We start from the raw sequence: 17,873 nt of genomic DNA, 5'->3' as shown, positions 1-17,873 counted from the left end.
AGTGCAATAACAAATATTTACTCAAAAATGAACCTCATACTTGTATGCTACGTAAATGTTAGTAATGGAATCTTTTCCTTTATCACTGTGCTGAATATGAACTTCCATTGAACAACAAACAATCAAGACAATGTTTTAACTTTCCGCTTATGACAAATGTTATTACTTTGTAAACAATGCTGCATACTACACAGTACATTTTCAATGGATGGTTTCACCCAATTTCATTACACCATTCACTTGAAATAAAAGATCTGTAGTTGCTATGCATTTTATAGCTATTACATGGTGATTATTAAATGTCAGAGTGAAAAAATTGAGGCTGCATGAAGACAGCCTTAACAGCTTCTGGATGGGGTCTTCTGTATAGGATGTTGAATGGAATCATTAAGTATCACAATTTCTAATACTGAGTACTTAGAAACATTCTATTTAGCAGCATCTTTCATAGAAATCTGACTTCCAGATTAGATATGTTTTTGGTTAAAGTGTTATTTTCAAAATAACTTTTATGGCCAAATGATTATGATTTCAATTACCAGTTTCTTCATATCCTTTCCAAGAACTGGTATGACTAACTTTGGCTGGCATACAAAGTTAGCCAAGCAAACAATCTATTAACTAAAAGAAAAGTACAATCACTGTTACATCTTTAGTGAATAAACCTGTTTGAGACTACAACCTTCACACACACGGTACATTCAGAAACCATAAATCCAAGAATATTGGTTGATAAACAACCCGTGTGTTTTACTAACAATTCAGCAGCAAACCCACTTTGCAATATAGTCGTGTGCCAGGATTTAGCTGGAAATTTGATAAGGAAGCAGAAAAATATGGAATAAGTAAGTATCAGGAAACACAAAAGAGCACAAATTACGCCTTCACATTTAAAGTTGTGTGTGACAGCAAAATGACCACACACCAGCAACCAGGGGCGGCTCGATGTATTTTGCCGTCCCAAGCACGGCAGTCAGGCGACTTTCGGCGGCGCGCCTGCAGGAGGTCCGCTGATAACGTGGATTCGGTGGCATGCCTGCAGGAGGTCCGCCGGTCCTGCGCCTTCGGCGTACCCGCCACCCAATTGCCGCCGAAACCATGGGACCAGCGGACCTCCCACAGGCATGCCGTTGAAGGCTTGGTGCGCTGGTGCCTGGAGTCGCCCCTGCCAGCAACCACGACCAAACTATTTTATACTTAGTTTTGCCTACATCAGTGTGAATGGCAAGGAAAAGAATCTTTGCACAAATTGTCATGTGATCATATTAGCAATTTGCAAAATGAGTATTATGACCATAAATACTGTTGTGGCAGCTAATGTAATACAAAAGGTACGCACAGAAAGGCACTTTGAATCATATTAGCACATAAAACTAAGTATATGAATACAAACCATAACAAAAATTTAGCTGGTTACTGTGGTAACAGATGCAATTAAGGATGTCTCATTTTCTAAACATTTTATAGATGGGTGAGGAGGAGAAATAGATCAAAATGCAACTAAGTACACTGGGTAGAATTTTCAAACGTACCTAAATGACTTAGGAAGAAAAATCTCTTTGAAAGTCAGGGGGACTTATGCTCCAAAATCATGTAGCTTCTTTTGCCTATAAAATAATTGTTTGCAGCATTAACTATAAAATTATTTAGTGTGAGATTTTCAAAAATGGTCTATGCTGGTCTAACTCTGCTCCCACCAAAGTCAAGAGTAAACTGATTATGGTGGGAGCAGATTTAGACCAATGATGAATGCCTTTGGCATGAATTCAGGAAAGTTCCTAAGTGCACATGTAATTTTAAACACTTAGGATGGGATTTTCAAAAATGCCGAAGGGAGAAAGGCACAAAAATCCCACTGAAGTGCCTCCAGGAGATTACTCACATACTTAAAGTTAAGCATGTACATAAGTATCTTCTTGAATCAGGACCTACACTATGAATGTCATAGGCCAATAGCCAAGGCCATACCATCCCACAATAGAATCAGTAGAAAGGGGACAAAGGGACTTGAAAAGTCCTCCGGGTTCTCCTTGTTGAGTTTCCTCCAAATACTTCCTTAGGGGATTGGTATCAAAGGGATTGCATCATTCTCCTGAATTTGTTGGGAACAAGATGAAAATGGTTCAGAATTGCAGCCAATTGCATCTCAAGGCCCTGATTCTACAATCTCTATGAAGCAGAAACGCCCATTGCCTTCAAAACCTCTTCTGACTTCAACAGGAGTTTTGTCTCAGGTTAAGGATACTGGAGTTAGGATTTGCTGGGGGCCTAGAGGAAAGCATGGCAGAAGTAGGCAGAATGGGTAGAATGTTTCTGGTGCCCAGAGGAGTCAGAACACTAGCAGCCATTGGTAACCCCGCCTAACAGATGTGATGTGATTGCTCCAGGAAAGGTCTCCTGGCGCTTGCTATTGTGTATAGGATGCTGGCCTTGCCATGACCCCAACCTGCCCAAACACACCTCCTCTGAGGGTAGGTTTACACTTACCTTCCCGGTCGACGCGGTGAGTTCGACTTCTCGGAGTTCGAACTATCACGTCTGATCTAGACGCGATAGTTCGAACTCCGGAAGCGCTGCGGTTGACTCCGGTACTCCACCACTGCAAACGGCGGTGGCGGAGTCGACGGGGGAGCCGCGGAGTTCGACCCCGCCGCGTCTGGACGGGTGAGTAGGTCGAACTAGGGTACTTCGAATTCAGCTACGCTATTCGCGTAGCTGAATTTGCGTACCCTAGTTCGACCCCCCTTCTTAGTGTAGACCAGGCCTTACAATGCTAATGCCGTCACAACTACACTTGGGGATCTATGGATATAGCATTCTGAGTACCTCTGGTGAAGGAATGCTGGAGGTGGAGGGGCAACCCAGTGCATAGGCACTGGAGCAGCTATAATCTGTCCCGTAGTGTTTATGTATTAATAACACAATCACCTAAATTCTGCAGTCTTTACTCAAGCAACATTCTCATTGAACTCATCTGAGAGTTTTGAACTATTCTGGGTGGCAGAATTTTTCCCTGCACTAATCCAAACCAATGCAGACCTCCATGTTGCTACATTATCCAACAGCACATTAAACTGGAACACAACCCTTCAAGTGGGCTCATGAACCAACAATTTATGTTCAGGCACTCCCTGTCTTAGTGCATTCTTATTCGCCAAGCAGTTAATCTTAAAGTAAACCAAGGGAAACAACATCTATATTGTTTCCTACAGCATTTCACTGACTTCATTGCAAATATTTTTATAGGGAAAAGGGCCGTTTGTGGACGAATAATTATTTTGTTCAGTGCACTGTGAGAATAAAGATATCCTGACAAGTTTTTAGCAGGGAAAATTCAGATCCATATATGGAAAATTTGGTCTTCTGATACTCTGTGTTTGAAGCCCTTCTCTGTTTGTCAAGAAACAAACAAGCAAAAAAGATATGCAATTCTCCATTGGGACAGCAATGGGGTTACGAAGCACGGTGGTTAAAAACAAATAAGCCTTGTCTACACTACAGCTAATCCCAATTCAACTGGCAGAGCTGTGCTGGCAGTGAGTTACAGATCTGACTTTTACCACTGTAGAGAAATCCTGTTTTGTGATGGCGGCCTTCATGAGCACTGCAGAGTTTTTGAGTATCTGCAGCCCTACATGTTGACGCAACAGCATCACCAGAGGTGTGACCTTTCCACGTGTATCTTACTGGGGGTATTAACTTCAAAGCCTATTTGTGGCCATTAAACAAAACACAAACACCCATCTTGACCATTAAAATATAAGGATAAGGAGACAGCTGGATCCAGTTTTGGTTTTGAATCCAATACTCTTGCAAGGAAAAAACAAAACAAGATTCCTGGATTTTTTTTCTAAGTATTTAAAATAGCTTCTAAGATTCTGTTGTGCATTTAACCAATATTTTGCATTCTCTTGATGTATCATTTGTAGTGCCACCTTAGAAAAACAGTGCCTTGGGCAAACTTGTATTTTGGCACCCCTGGCTCCCGCTGCCTCCCCAGGCTCCCTCTCCCATCATCCCTGGTCCCTACTGCTTCCCCCATCGCCTTGGCCCCTGCTGCCTCCCCAGCCATCTCCTGATCGCCCCTGGGGCCCACTGCCACCCCCATTGCTCCAAGTTCCCTTCTCCGGCCTTGCAACCAAGGCCTACCCCGCTCCTTGCCTCTTGACCATGGCGCCCTCTGAACCACAGTGCCTTGCACAGTTGCCCGCATCACCCACCCATAAAGCCAGCCCAGACCACTTGTCAGGAGAACATTCTATGAGGAAAATAAATTTTAATTAATTTTAAACTGAAAAATACAAAACCCCCTGTCTGTATATTTGAAGGATTCCTTCCCAGTTTGGGATAATCTGACAAGAGACACAGTGGGTGTTCAATGAGCAACACAGTAATATTTGCACAGCTAGTTAATGGAAAAAGATACCAGACTATTTCATACTTTAAAGCACAAACCAAGTACCTCTTTCTGTTTCGTGTAACCTCCTCTTAAATCAAAACATAATTTAGACATGGCTCCCTCTTGCTGGCCTTTCTTTTTTTTTTTACTCTGTTCACTGTGACTCAAAGTCATTGAAAGTCACAGGAGTCTTTTTCATAAAGTTCAGTAGGCTCTGCATTAGTCCCTTTGCAAACTTATGTTGTTAGCCCTTACACGTGCAATGCCAGCTAAGGGCCAGACTTCGTAACTCTTACTCATGATGGTGAGCACTTACTCACTCATACAAGTAGTCTCACTGACTTCAATCAAATGAATAAGTGCACACCAGAGTGAGTAAGAGCTACACAATTGAATGACTGGAACCACAGCATCAGTTAGAGTGCTTAGAAATATTTATCCTGGATGAGATGGTTGAAAAAGTGCTTAAGTCTGAGTTTCTCCACAGTGGTGGTATTGATATGTTCCACTGTGGTAAATAATTAAGGTTACAGTCTGATAGAACTAACTGAATCAACTTAAGCCCTAAGTCCTGCAGTTGACTCCATGCAGATAGATTCCTTTACCCACATGGAGTTACTTCAATGGGAACCAACTCATGGTTCCATGCACACAGTGTAAATTAGTTTGAAAAATATTAAGAGTCTCTCTCCTCTCAGGCAGATTAAACTGATATTAAGGGAAGAGCAAATTTACAACCTAGATCGATGACTTGGGTACGCATATGCTTTAAAGTTTCCAAAAAGCACATTTGGTTCAAAAGTCAGCTTATGTGTTTGTCCCGTAAACATTTTGAAAGCTGTTTTGTGTCCATTACCAATGTGGAATTTCTTCCCGAAAAGGCAGTTTGGGCCCCTGGATAGGAGACTAGCATAGCAGACATGGGGTCTAGTCCCAGCTCTATCTTTGACAGTGCAATTGCCTAAGTTCACACTGCCTCCGTCTCTTCATCTATTAGCTGGGGGTACTAATCATGCTTCTCCACCTTTGCAAAACACTGAGTTTTATGAATGAAAAGCCATATTGGTGAGAAGTGCCAGTGCTTATGCTGTGCCCTGGGTGTGCCCAGTGCTGTGTGGGCCAAAACTTCACTGTATCTAACACCCAGACCCTCTAGGGGGATTTCAAGTTGTAAAACAGATAATAATCAGCATAAAAAGTTCCAAATACTAAAGAATCAACATTTATCCTTAAAAACAAAATAGATTTGATTAACATTTCCACAAATTGACTAGTGATTTTGGAGCCTCACATGCTGGGTGCTCAGTCTGAGACAGCTTAAAGGGGTCTGATTTTCAAAGGATGAGTGCTCATTACTTTCTAAAAATAGGAAAACCAAACCAAACAAACAAAAAAAAACCAGGCTGCTTTAAGGTTTCCCAAATTGGGCATCTAAATGGGAGGCTCTCCTAATCACTCGTCACTTTTTAAAATCTCGGCCTTTGGTTTTACATGGCACCTTTCAATATTTCAATACCCAAACCAACTACACATATTTCTGTTCTCTGGTGTGACATTAAAATCCAAACTAGAAGGAACATCTTTTGCACAAGAAAATGAAAATAAACAGGACTATTTCTTCAAAGGAGTTGATTTCAGCATGATGCAAGTAATAGTAGAGTGCCCCTTGTGACATTACAGCACCTCCAGGGCTTTTCAAGGTACCAGGCACAACCAAATTATTAATCTCCTGAGGGCATGGATTCCCTCAGAAAACCAACAAATCCTGGAATCACTAACACAGTGAAGCCTTCTTAACTATTTGTCATACATCGTTGTATACCTCTTTCTAAAGACTCCCTGATTATGAAGAAACCCTTAAAACAAGATGACAAATGAATAGAGATGTTAAATAAATAAAAACCAGCTATGCAGTGACTGACGACTACCAAACCTTTAGAAGATTAAAGAAATCTGCTGTATACCATTTATGTCATCCATAATTATATCTCCATAGAAACATGAAAAACCACCCAAGTTGATTACAGCATAAAAATATTCAACTCATATGAGATTAACTATGCTCTGAAGAGAGATATTTATGAGATCTCCATTGCATGGTAAGACTTTAATGAAGGCAACATTTACAAATTTTTCCTGCTACAATTAGGTTTGTGATAGAAAGAGGTGAATTTCAACTCTGCTTGGGAATTAGATTTATCTCTGCTGCCCCCTTAAGAATACTGACCAGCCAACAGGAATGTTTCCCTTGTCCACACAGTTATCTAAATCTTGAAATAACTGTTTATAAAAGGAGTCACTTTTTTCTTCTATTCCAATAAAATGTGGCATCTAGTCAGCCTATAATTGCAATACATCTTACAAGACTCCAGAGTGAAGTAAAATATTTGCCACTATCAAGCTGAGGTGTGGGGAGAGGGTTAGAAAAGACACTGATACAAATTATCCTTCTTGTATTCTGTTTTTAACCCAATTGAAGGTGTCAGATGATCATTTTCAGAGGAGAAGTTCAGTAAAAAGGGATGGTACCTCTTTGAGAGCCATTATGCTAAATATGTCATTATTGTCTAAGAAACCATCACAGCCTCCTGAAAGCACAAAACCCTATATTGCCTGACTCAGCAGATGGTTGGAATGCTTACATCCAAGGAAAGAGAGCAGGTAGTTAGAACAGTTTAAAGCAGATTATTTTTTTAAAAGAAAAGTTAACTCTTGGAAGGCAGATCGCCACAGGGCAGCTTGGTGCAACTGTACAATTTTATTCTAAGCAGGCACACAGTGCATCACAACTTCTCGCTCGCTGCCAATAACTAGTTGTTTTTTTTAAAGAAGCAAAGGCAGCTTTTAAAAAATTATGGCAACTAAGATATCTCAAAACTTTGACATGCTGAGAATGTTTTCACTCCAGTGCTTCCAGGGGTCATTTAAAGAATTCTGGAGGTCAAGAGTGATTTGAACACCTGCTCGGCTGTCTATTGAATTACTGATCTAGTAACATCAAATATATGGCCTAGAGAAACAGGAGACATACTGTAAAAACTGTTGTTGATGATTATAGGAGACACTGTGTGCCATTTATCTGATCAGTATAATTTGCATGAGAAAAACATCTTCAGCCTTTTTATTGAAACCTTTACCACAGTAGATAGCTGGGGATGCATATTTTACAACCCAGTGCATTGTTGCTGAAAACACATTCACCCACAGGAGCACAAAACACAATTAGACTATTATGGACTACATTCACTAAGGATAATAGAACTGTATATTTCATTTTGATATAAAGGGCTCTATTATCCTCTTTATTTACACCTCATGTAGTTTTGATTTTTCTGTAATTTAGATGGGAATTTGATATTGCACGACCCTCATGTAAATTATACAAAATTGTTGTTTTTGCCCCTGGAATTGAGTGCACATCTTAGACCACTTGGCAGATGTTAGGACCACAGCGCATGTCCAAAGGGGGGCAGGGGGAGAAATTATCTTAAATGATCAAGTTAATTTATAAACAAATGGAAATCTCGAAATTTGTGCATGCAGCTTTAACTTCAGCTACCAATGCTCAGCAGATTACTACAGGTCCCTGCATATATACTCATATGGGCCCAATAACCATAGTGTCTGAGCATCTCACATATATTAATCATGAACTTATCCTTGCAACATCCCTGTGAGCTAGGGAAGTATCATCCCCATTTTACAGAGAGGGAACTGAGGCACAGAGAAATTAAATGATTTACCCAAGGTTACACCTGAAGTCTGTGACAGAGCTAAACCCAGGTCTTCTGAGTCCCAGCCAATAACTTTAACCATAAAACCATCCTTCCTTCAATGACCTCACTACTATTAAAGGGGCAAGGAACATTTTTATACCAGAAAATCATTCTTAAACAACCTCTCCAATGTAGGATGCATCTATCTTTTTCCTCCTTCAAGTTTATTTACTGTGGCCATTGTAGGCAAATACTATTTAAGACAATAAGGCCATAAATCAGCTAGTGGAGTTTATGGCTCTATTACTGAAAGGTTTTGCTTTTTGGAGGGACCAAAATTAACCTCATCTCAGAATATGAAGCTCCAAAGTGTGTCCTCATCCCATCTACCATTAAATATGCAGGGACAACAGCAGCAAAGAACACTGGGCATTAGGAAGGCCACAGAAGAGGGCAAAGCTGCCTTACAGTGGTCAAATAGATACCACATTAAATCTCTAGAGCACATGAAGGCTTGGGCTGTCATTTAATCAGTAAAATACTTTGCGTTTCCACAGCATCAAGCTACAAATTAATCCTCACAGCAACTAAATGAGGTAGGTACCATTCCTCCCATTTTGCAGATGTGTTTAGTGAGGCACACAGAAGTTATGTGATTTGCCCATGGTCACAAGGTAAGTCAGTGGCAGAGCCAGAGATAAACTGACTGACCACTAGTGTGCTTTAACAAGCAGAAAATGCTTTCGATTTCACTTTCCACCTTAAATTCCTCATTCAGCACATACTACCCAAACAACCCTCCCACTGCCTCTGGCACAATGATTCCAGCACATGCTCATGCATTTTGAAGGGCATCTGGGCAGACTGCTTTCTTGACTACGCAACTAACTTGTCAGTCTCCCAGAAGAGGCAAGTGCGCTGGGAGTGACGACACCTTATGCATCTCAAAATTACATTTATATGGCCACCATTTTTCATTCAAGCACTGTATAAAGTCTAACTGTAAATACGTATAGCACAGGAAATTAAGTGACACAGGAGAATTTTAAAAAGCTAGACTAAAACCTTTAATCTGTAATCCTTAGCCAATTTTAAAGGGCAACAAAGATCTTATTTAATACAGGTGACTGGTGTTGCTCCCATTTCTCTAATCTGCATACTGGCATGTGTTTAGTTTACATATTTGTTTGCAACTTAATTATATTCAAAAATGCAAAACCTGGGAGCATTAGGACCTATCATGTAGCTCTTAACCTACTGGGGTCCATAAACAAGGCAAAGACACAACATGAGGGATCTGAGTAGAGTAACATAATTAAAACGATGTGGGATTCTATTCCCTTGGCATTAATACATCTTTTGTACAATCTCCTCTTCATGATTCAGCATTCGTAAAAGAAATCACATAAAATGGTAAGGAATGGAGCGTTACCGGCTCTTTGTGGGATCCTAGTAAATCTGGTCTGTGAAGGGAAGGGGGGCTTCCAGAAGGATGAGTGCAAACACTTAGATTTCTGATTTCTATAGCAACTCCTGTTTTTTTTTGTTTTTTTCCTGAGCAGAGGTTCAAATTGAATTTATATCTGCCAGTGCAGATATAAGTTATGACCAATGAGAAAATAGGTTTCACTCAAAATATTTTCTCATCAGATGGCCTATAGATCTCAGGTAGCTGTTTTAGTTTAGGCAAGTTGACAAGCATTTCATTGCTAATTTTGCCTAGGACTGTTACAGTTTGAAAAGCTTTCCTTGTAGATTACATAATTATATTTTTCTAAACAAAGAGTACATAGCATTAGCAGGTTTAAATTATGCAAGCCTATTCTTTTGTCTTTTGTTGTATTGTATTCTATTGTGCTGGTAAAACAATATGTGCTTTAATTAGCAAATATCTGTAAATAATTTACTTGCTTTTCATACAACGGAACAATGGAGCCAATTTTCACATACATCTACTGAGCATGTACAGTGGGTTTCTTGCCAGAATCTTCCATTGTTCAATATCTGTATCAATTTGCCCATCATTCACAACCAACACTGTGCAGTGGAGAAAGAAACTAAAGTTCTTAGCTCGCCAGTGGCAGCCCCATCACAATACACCCCAAAAGAGGCTAGTTTGTTCAGACAGAATAAAATACCTTGAAAATGAAAACAAACTCTATTATGTATAACCCTGGCACCTTCACATAGAAACATGAATGACTGCCAAATATTAATGTCACTGGATAAATGCCGTAAAATACCAATGTCCTTCTGACCTTCTGACTATATTTTAGCTACAAAACAAAAAGCTCAACTTGATATGACACTATCAATCACACATACGTCTAGTCTCTACAGGGTTAAAACAGGGTGTGAACCCACACACATAAACACAAAGAAAAATCTCTTAAATCAAATATGTATGATTGTTTTAAGACGTGAAGCATTGTTATTTTGAATATGAATGAAAGGGCCAGAATAAGCATTTCAAGAATATTTCAATTATGCATTTCCCAGAACTACATCTCTGGGCAACTAATGCAAATACTGCTCCCATAATAGTAGAACTTCTTCATGAATAAAAGCACATAAAGAACTTGAACCAGAACACTTTCTATATCATATGCATATTGTTTGAATATTATTAAAAATGCAAAACCTATGTATGCTTTACTCTCCTGAGCAATACAGTAATTATGATTAAGGGACAAGCAGCACAAAAAGAGCCAATTTATCTTACTTGTGCTTAGGAATACTATTGTGTAACTAAGCAACTAAAGACAAAATATAGTCTAATTAATTCACTCCTATGCTTATTTAAAAGACACAATTAGAACATTTTTATTTTCCAGCCTGCACAGTATCTCAACATGCTTGAGGGTGTAGCATGTAAAGCCTATTATTCTCAAAAGACAAGAGTTTAATGTTTAGTGCCACTGATCAGGCTGGGAAAAGCAACTATGGAGCGCAGTGGGTGCATTTTACAGTCTGAATACACTAAGAAATGAAAGGTAAGGGGAAAAAAATCTGCTTAAGTGACCATAGACACCAGATTGCTGGCTAATGGCTAACAACATGTGGCTTTACTGAGTAATGTCATTTCCCTCTTCTTTCTTTGCCAATGTTACTGGTAGTGAGAGAAACAAAAATATAAAGAGTGGATATGCAACTACCAAAACCATGATCTTTTATGATGAATGTCATATCTCTAACATTGCTATTACAGTGTACCTGATTTTCAGCACTGCATTGATTTGAGCAACAATACATTTCAAAATCATGCTCATAGCATCAATTGCCAAGCACCCTTTAATAAATGTACTCTGCATATTTGTTGACTTAATTGATGTGGATAGACCTGTGTGCAAGATACCCCCTCTGAAGCCTAAGGAAGGACTCAGTTTTAATTTCAACTAAGAGAACACTGATCCCTACGTATCTTGAAAAAAATCCATAAATATGCAAGCGACATAGCAGGTTTTCCAAGAAAGGTGGCAATACGTGACCATGCGTATGAGACTGCAATCAGTTGCTTAAGGCCCAGATTCTGCCACCCTTACTCACTTGAGTGGCACTTACTCATCTAAGTAATCCCATTGAAATCAAGGCGATTCTTTGAGGAGCATGTTACTGCTCAGCATCTGTAAAGGTGAAAGAATCTGACCCTCAATAAAAAAATTATAAACTTAAGAATGTAAGAACATAAGAATGGCCATACTGGATCAGACCAAAGGTCCATCTAGCCCAGTATCCTGTCTTTCCACAGTGGCCAATGCCAGACCCCTAGGGGGAATGAACAGAACAGGTAATCATCAAGTGATCCATCCCCATTCAAGTGATCTACTCATTCCCACCATCTAGCAAACAGATGCTAGGGACACCATCCCTGCCCATCCTAGCTAATAGCCATTGATGGACCTATCCTCCAGGAACTTATCTAGTTCTTTTTTGAACCCTGTTATAGTCTTGGTCTTCACAACATCCTCTGGCAAGGAGTTTCACAGGTTGACTTGCATTGTGTGGAAAAAATACTTCCTTTTGATTGTTTTAAATCTGCTGCCTATTAAGATTTGGAAACTTGTTGCTTTCCAAAACAAGTCAGTCTTCTAATTATAAATTACACCTTTTTTTAACAGAGTAAAATTTTAAAAAATTAGTCTGAAAATGCAAAATACTGTCTGATGTGTAATAACAGGGTGGTGGCATTGCTCCCCTTACTCATGTGAACAACTCTTACTTATACAGACTACTTGTGTTAGTAAGGGTTACTTGCAAGCGTAAAGGTAGAAGATCAGAACATCATTTGGTAAGGTAGACTGAGACAATGATCTCTAGTAAGACTAGATTTAGATAAATTCACTTAAATTAGTTTATAATGAACAGTACCATATAAGTAGAAGTAAAATTAATAACAATGTATTCAAAAGAGTGATATTTCAGACTAAGAAAATTAATATTTTTAGCATGTACACTCCCTATCAAATACCCTGCCTACATTTAATGAGCTCTGCTTTTCATATTTTTTTAAGAATAGGCTAATTAATGCTGACAGCTTTAAAAACATGAAAATACAAGTTGTTAACAAGCATTCTACTCTAGAATATCCTCTCCAAAAAGGTCAATAGTTTTACAGGGCCAAATTGTCCCTGCTGTGGCTTCTGTTGGAGAGGGTTAAATGAGCAGAAAATCTGCAGAAACCTTTAGTTACAATTCTGTTGGGTTTGTGGGGTGTGATTAAGCCAATGTGGCATCATCCCCAGTTTCACCAGACCCATGTGAGCACCATCCATTTGGAGCTACATGGTGCTGGGGTGTGTGTGTAGACTGAGCTTGGGAGAGCTTGAGCCAGGGCTGTAGATTTGGTGGCAGGAAGGGTTTGGAGGGGGTAGAGTCAAGGATGCTTTCATGGCATCAGTTCTCTGCAAATCCATTGGGAACCTTCCCTCTCCTGCCCCATCAAACTACATTGATCCAGTCTGCACTGTTTTATACAAACTCCCACTTGACACACTCAACTGTCCTTGAGGCCCCAATCCAGCAAAGTGCTTAAGCACATGCTGAACTATCATCATGCGATTAGTCCAACTGACTTCAAAAGGACTAGTCCTGTGCTCAGTTAAGTGTGTGCTTAAGTGCTTTGCTGGATGGGGCCTAGAGAAGTTGGCTGTGGGGCGTTGCCAGAAGTTCTGGCAACATGACTCCCTATGGGGTCTCAAAAGACAGTGTTGTGAATGCCCCCAAGACCTGAAAGCTTTCCCCATGGACAGAGCTGGAGAACACCACCTTATACTATGACAGAAGGCAAACCTCACCCATCCTGCCCAGGTGATGAGAGAAAATAGCGGGGGGGGGGGGGGTGGTACTTTCATCCAACATCAGCCCTCCCACTGCTCTCACTGACATACATCAAGAGTGCACAGAGAGAACATCAGCATAAGCCTGACCTACAAGCTCTGTTCTGTTCTCATTTCCATGTCTCTAAACAGGGTTTCATGGGTGTAGCCACAGAGGTTAATTTTGTGACATTAATACCCACACTTGCACCTAAGGATGAGACTGATCCTGCATTTGTTACATATTCAAAATTCAATTTGTGGTCAGCTGAGTTTTGTTTGCTTGATTGTATGATGGCACTCTACTGCCCCATCCAGCATGCTTAACTATAAGCATATGAGTAGTTCTATTGGCATCAAGAGAACTGCAAACATGCTTAAAATAGAGCCTTGCATTAGCAAAATCCAGTTTTACCAGCACAGATGGTTAAATATAGATATGGCTGATGGATAAATGGGATGTAAAAAGCCTTTTGTATACACCCATCTCTGATTGCCAAATATTTGAGCTAATCAGATAAAATATGCCATCAGTAATTTCTGAGTAACAGAATCATTACACACCCACTTCGCTATTTCCTCTATGAGTAGCCACTGACTGAATATTACAATGGTAAGAAATTGTTCATTAGTAGTGCAGACACCACATTTCAAAAAGGCTGGTGCTACTAATCCTTAACCTAGTGAGGACATCTGCTCCTGACAATAATTATACCTCTGACTGGCTTGATCAACAGTTTAAGATCAGACCAGTTGCTCTGCTAATCAACAATTTTACTCACAGCAAGTGCCTCTGTTGACCTTTGACATCACAGAAAACCTTTGATACAGCAGATTTACAATACACATAAAAGTGCAACCTCACTTTATACCAGTTTTCCTAATGCAAGATAGGGAGTTTAAATCCATACATTTTCTTAAACCAAGAAGGATGTCTTCTCTATAGTTATAAATTACCTGTATTTCAAGAATAGCATTTCCATACACAGAAGACATATAAAGGGTTACAAAACATCTCTATTCTAAACACAGCCCTGCCTGTGCTTTAGGAATAGATGGTGCTGTCATTTACAAAAAAGAATTACTACTCTGGTTTAGTGACTTAAAATAACTGTGCTATATGCTAATACAGTATGTAAAATGTTTCCTTAAGTAACACATTGCCAATCAGTATGCAGCCTTTTGTCTTTTAGCTGAACATTTATGAACAGATTTTTTTATCATTCAAAACTATTTAAAATCAATGATAAAAATCATGTCAATGTATATAAACAAGTTAATGGAGTAAGTGAAAACAAAGTACATTTCTTAATGGGAGTGTTATGTTGCCCTCTCTAGGCCCTGGCTCTAAATACTAGTTTCTGTAGGCTCTCTGCCAAAGAAGTATCTCTGTGAGCTGTTGCTATTTCTTGCTGCTGCTGCTGCTACTTTGCTAATGAATGACTAACTTAGGCCAGGGGGGAAATGACATCACTGGGGTGTAAAATAGTACTGCATTAGGAAACTTTCTACCTGCTTTACATTTGTCATAATTATTCTATACAATGCAATAATCATTTGCATAATTCAAAGGCATGCCATTATCTCAATTGAAAATTGTTTTCATATGGTTGAATAATTCAGAATGACATCAGTTAAAGCCCTAATGAAATATACAAGTATAATCATACAGCTAATTACTATCAGTGTTTGCATTTTTAAAAAATCAAATCATGCATAATATTATGAATGTACATGCAGCTGAGAATTACTGCATAGAAGGAACATTCTTACATGTAATGGTAGGATTAATTTTCTCTGATGTTCATACCACAGTAACATGAGCTGATCATTAAAGCATATTAAAATGATTTGTGTCCCATTTCCCACCCCCTCTCATCCAAAACTCTTTCATTTAAAACACTCACACACACAGGCTTCTAAATATTCACCACCAGCAATTTTAGAGCATCCATCTTTCACTGTCATCTTTTTTTATCCTTAAGAAGAGGGTCTTCAATTTAAATTGTGAACACAGAAATTAAAATAGGTAAGTGGTAAACTGAGGATTAAAAGAAATGTTTCAAATACATTTTTAAAAGAAGTTACCACAAAATATCTAATAAAATTCAGAATGATTTCCTGTCTGGTTTAGCAGAATGTCTATTACACTTGTAGTCTTTTCTGGATATTTAATCCTCTCCTTTTCCAGATCACAGCCCATGTTGAAGTAATAAATTTGAAAAGCAAATAATAAGTAGTAGTGAGGGGGAGGGGAAGAGAGACAGCTGCACAGGAAAGTTGGACAGGGGGAGGGGGCAGAGGCACTTTCAGTAGAAGAGAGGTCAACCTGTTAATGTTTTTCAATACCCTCTCCATGCTCCAAAATGTCTTAATTATTGACATCGGAAAAGATGGGCAATTTAAAAAAAAGTAAGACAGCAGAATTACATATTTATCTCAGAAGAAGCAATTTATAAGGGAATGTTTGAAAGGTTACAGTAATTAAGTAGCATGTAATAGGAATGGGTAACTCGATACTTCGGGGTGGAGGGGGGAGCTTGAGAAAAACTACAATTAACTCCATCAGACTATAGACTGTTGAAGGAATTGGCAGCTCAGATTGTATAGGGGCTTATAGTGGAAATAAGGAAGGCTTCCCGTCATTCCCCCCCCCCCCCCCCATGCCTGCACTTTAGGCAGCTGAAATATTATTGCAGCCACATCTGGTTATTTCTGAGCGCTTTTGAACTGGCCATCTCTCCGCATAAACATAGCGCCGTTTGTACACCACACTGAAATAGTTCCTCAATAACACAGTGCAGTCAGCTGACTAGAGTAGCCAGCAAAATTGCGGTCATACATGAAATTACAGAGCTAGACGAATACACTCTAAACGCAATCGCAATCTGGGCTCCAGACCTTGGCTTTGCACTTCTGGGGTACTTCTAATCAAACTTTCCAGGGTGAAACGGACAATGGGTTCTCCCTATTAGAAGTAATTCAGGGGGACTGTAAAACGAAACAGCTTGACTTCAGCATTAGCCTTTAACTCATTCCCTTCCACGCACCCGCCGGTCTTTCTGGAAAATGTCCACTTTTTTCATAGTAATTTTAAACTAGAACATCCAGTGAAATGCACCAGAAAAGAGAGATCGTTGTTAATGCTTAACGTGTTTGTGCTGGTTACATGACTGCTTTGAAATACGCCCAGGCATATCTGCAAGTTATTTGAATGTATTATTCCAGTACCTGTCATTTATCACTTTATTCAACACGTCTTTGCCAGCTCAATAGCTTTTGATCTCACTCAGCCTCCATTTCGTAATTTCCGCCCTCTTAAACATATCAAATACTAAAAAAAAATGTTAACAATATCTAAATCCACCAAATCCCCCACTCCTCAACCAGCCACTGAAATCGGGGGAAGGAGACACAAAACACCAAAGCATGTGACGTTCAAACAGCAGCAGCAAGAAGTGGAAAAAATCATTTAAAAAATCCTTAAATCTCCCCCATACGTTATTTGATTGTGGCTTTTTTTAAAAGCATCCCCCCCCCCAGCCCCCACGGTAGAGCTGCCATCGAAACTCTTACAATGGCAAACAGCTCAAGTCCCTGTTTGCGGCACTACCCCTTTAAAAGAGCCTTACGTTGCCTGCAGAAGGGAACATTTCAATCCTGTCCTTTAATAAACATTACGGGGGGGGGGGGGGATCTCTACAGATACACACAAACGCGCACACACACAGAGAGACAGAGTGAGATATGTTTACCACCTCGCCATGGTCACTATTTCTGCCCCGGGGAGTATCTTCTGGGAGGAAATAAAGTTTGGAGCTGGATAAAAGTTGCCGGGTAGTCCTCTCTTCCCACAACAGCTGGAGCTCCGCTATGCAAATCGGATCCTCTGGCTTACATCTTACAAAGAAAAAGTCGCCAAGGGACAAAATTCTTGGTCTGCCTTCAAAGTGGAACTGAAAAGCCTTGTAGAAAATGTAAGGACCGTGCAAACCACACGGAGAGCCGACCCACTGCAGGGAATTAAAAAAAAATCAAGTCAATAAAATAAATATAACCATCATAATAAATAAGAGAGACAATCGTATATAGATCACACACGTACACATACACAGAGGCTTAAGGTGGGCATACCCCCATTATCTAAAATAAGGAGTCTGACAGTACCCAGCAAAGAATCCCCCCACGGGAAAAATAATCATCATCACTGTGATAATAATAATAATCTGTGCCTATGTATGATCAGTGAAGGAATTTTAAAAGGGGGGGATGCCATTTGGGGGTGCAGAGGGGGAAAGTTTGCTGGAAAGTTTGTGGGCGGGTGCCGGGGGCTGGGGGGCTGGGGGGCCAGGGCAGAGAAGCGGAGGAGAGACGAATACCTGGACTGAGTTGGGCTCCATCTCGACGTTCTGAATTGATTGAACTCAACATTCTCTCCAAACT

General features: G+C 39.8%; 1 protein-coding gene across 4 annotated transcripts in view; it reads right to left on the bottom strand.

The window, feature by feature from the left end:
• Positions 1 to 17,830, bottom strand: part of ARID5B (AT-rich interaction domain 5B) — a 145,710-nt gene extending 127,880 nt beyond the window's left edge. The window contains exons 1-2 of one of the 4 annotated variants that reach the window (XM_045024552.1): positions 17,810 to 17,830; positions 17,189 to 17,443 (exon numbers count right to left, since the gene is read on the bottom strand). In XM_045024552.1, the coding sequence (XP_044880487.1) occupies positions 17,189 to 17,443; positions 17,810 to 17,830 (276 nt within the window). Of the gene's footprint in view, positions 1 to 14,387; positions 14,654 to 15,337; positions 15,400 to 15,518; positions 15,562 to 17,188; positions 17,444 to 17,809 lie in introns of those variants that run through there. The other 3 variants (XM_045024555.1, XM_045024556.1, XM_045024554.1) reach the window with 3 other exon arrangements.
• Between the last annotated feature and the right edge of the window lie 43 nt (positions 17,831 to 17,873).

This window comes from Mauremys mutica, chromosome 7 (assembly GCF_020497125.1).
Source record: "Mauremys mutica isolate MM-2020 ecotype Southern chromosome 7, ASM2049712v1, whole genome shotgun sequence".
NCBI classification, from domain to species: domain Eukaryota; kingdom Metazoa; phylum Chordata; order Testudines; family Geoemydidae; genus Mauremys; species Mauremys mutica.
This window is presented reverse-complemented; position numbering and strand designations above follow the sequence as displayed.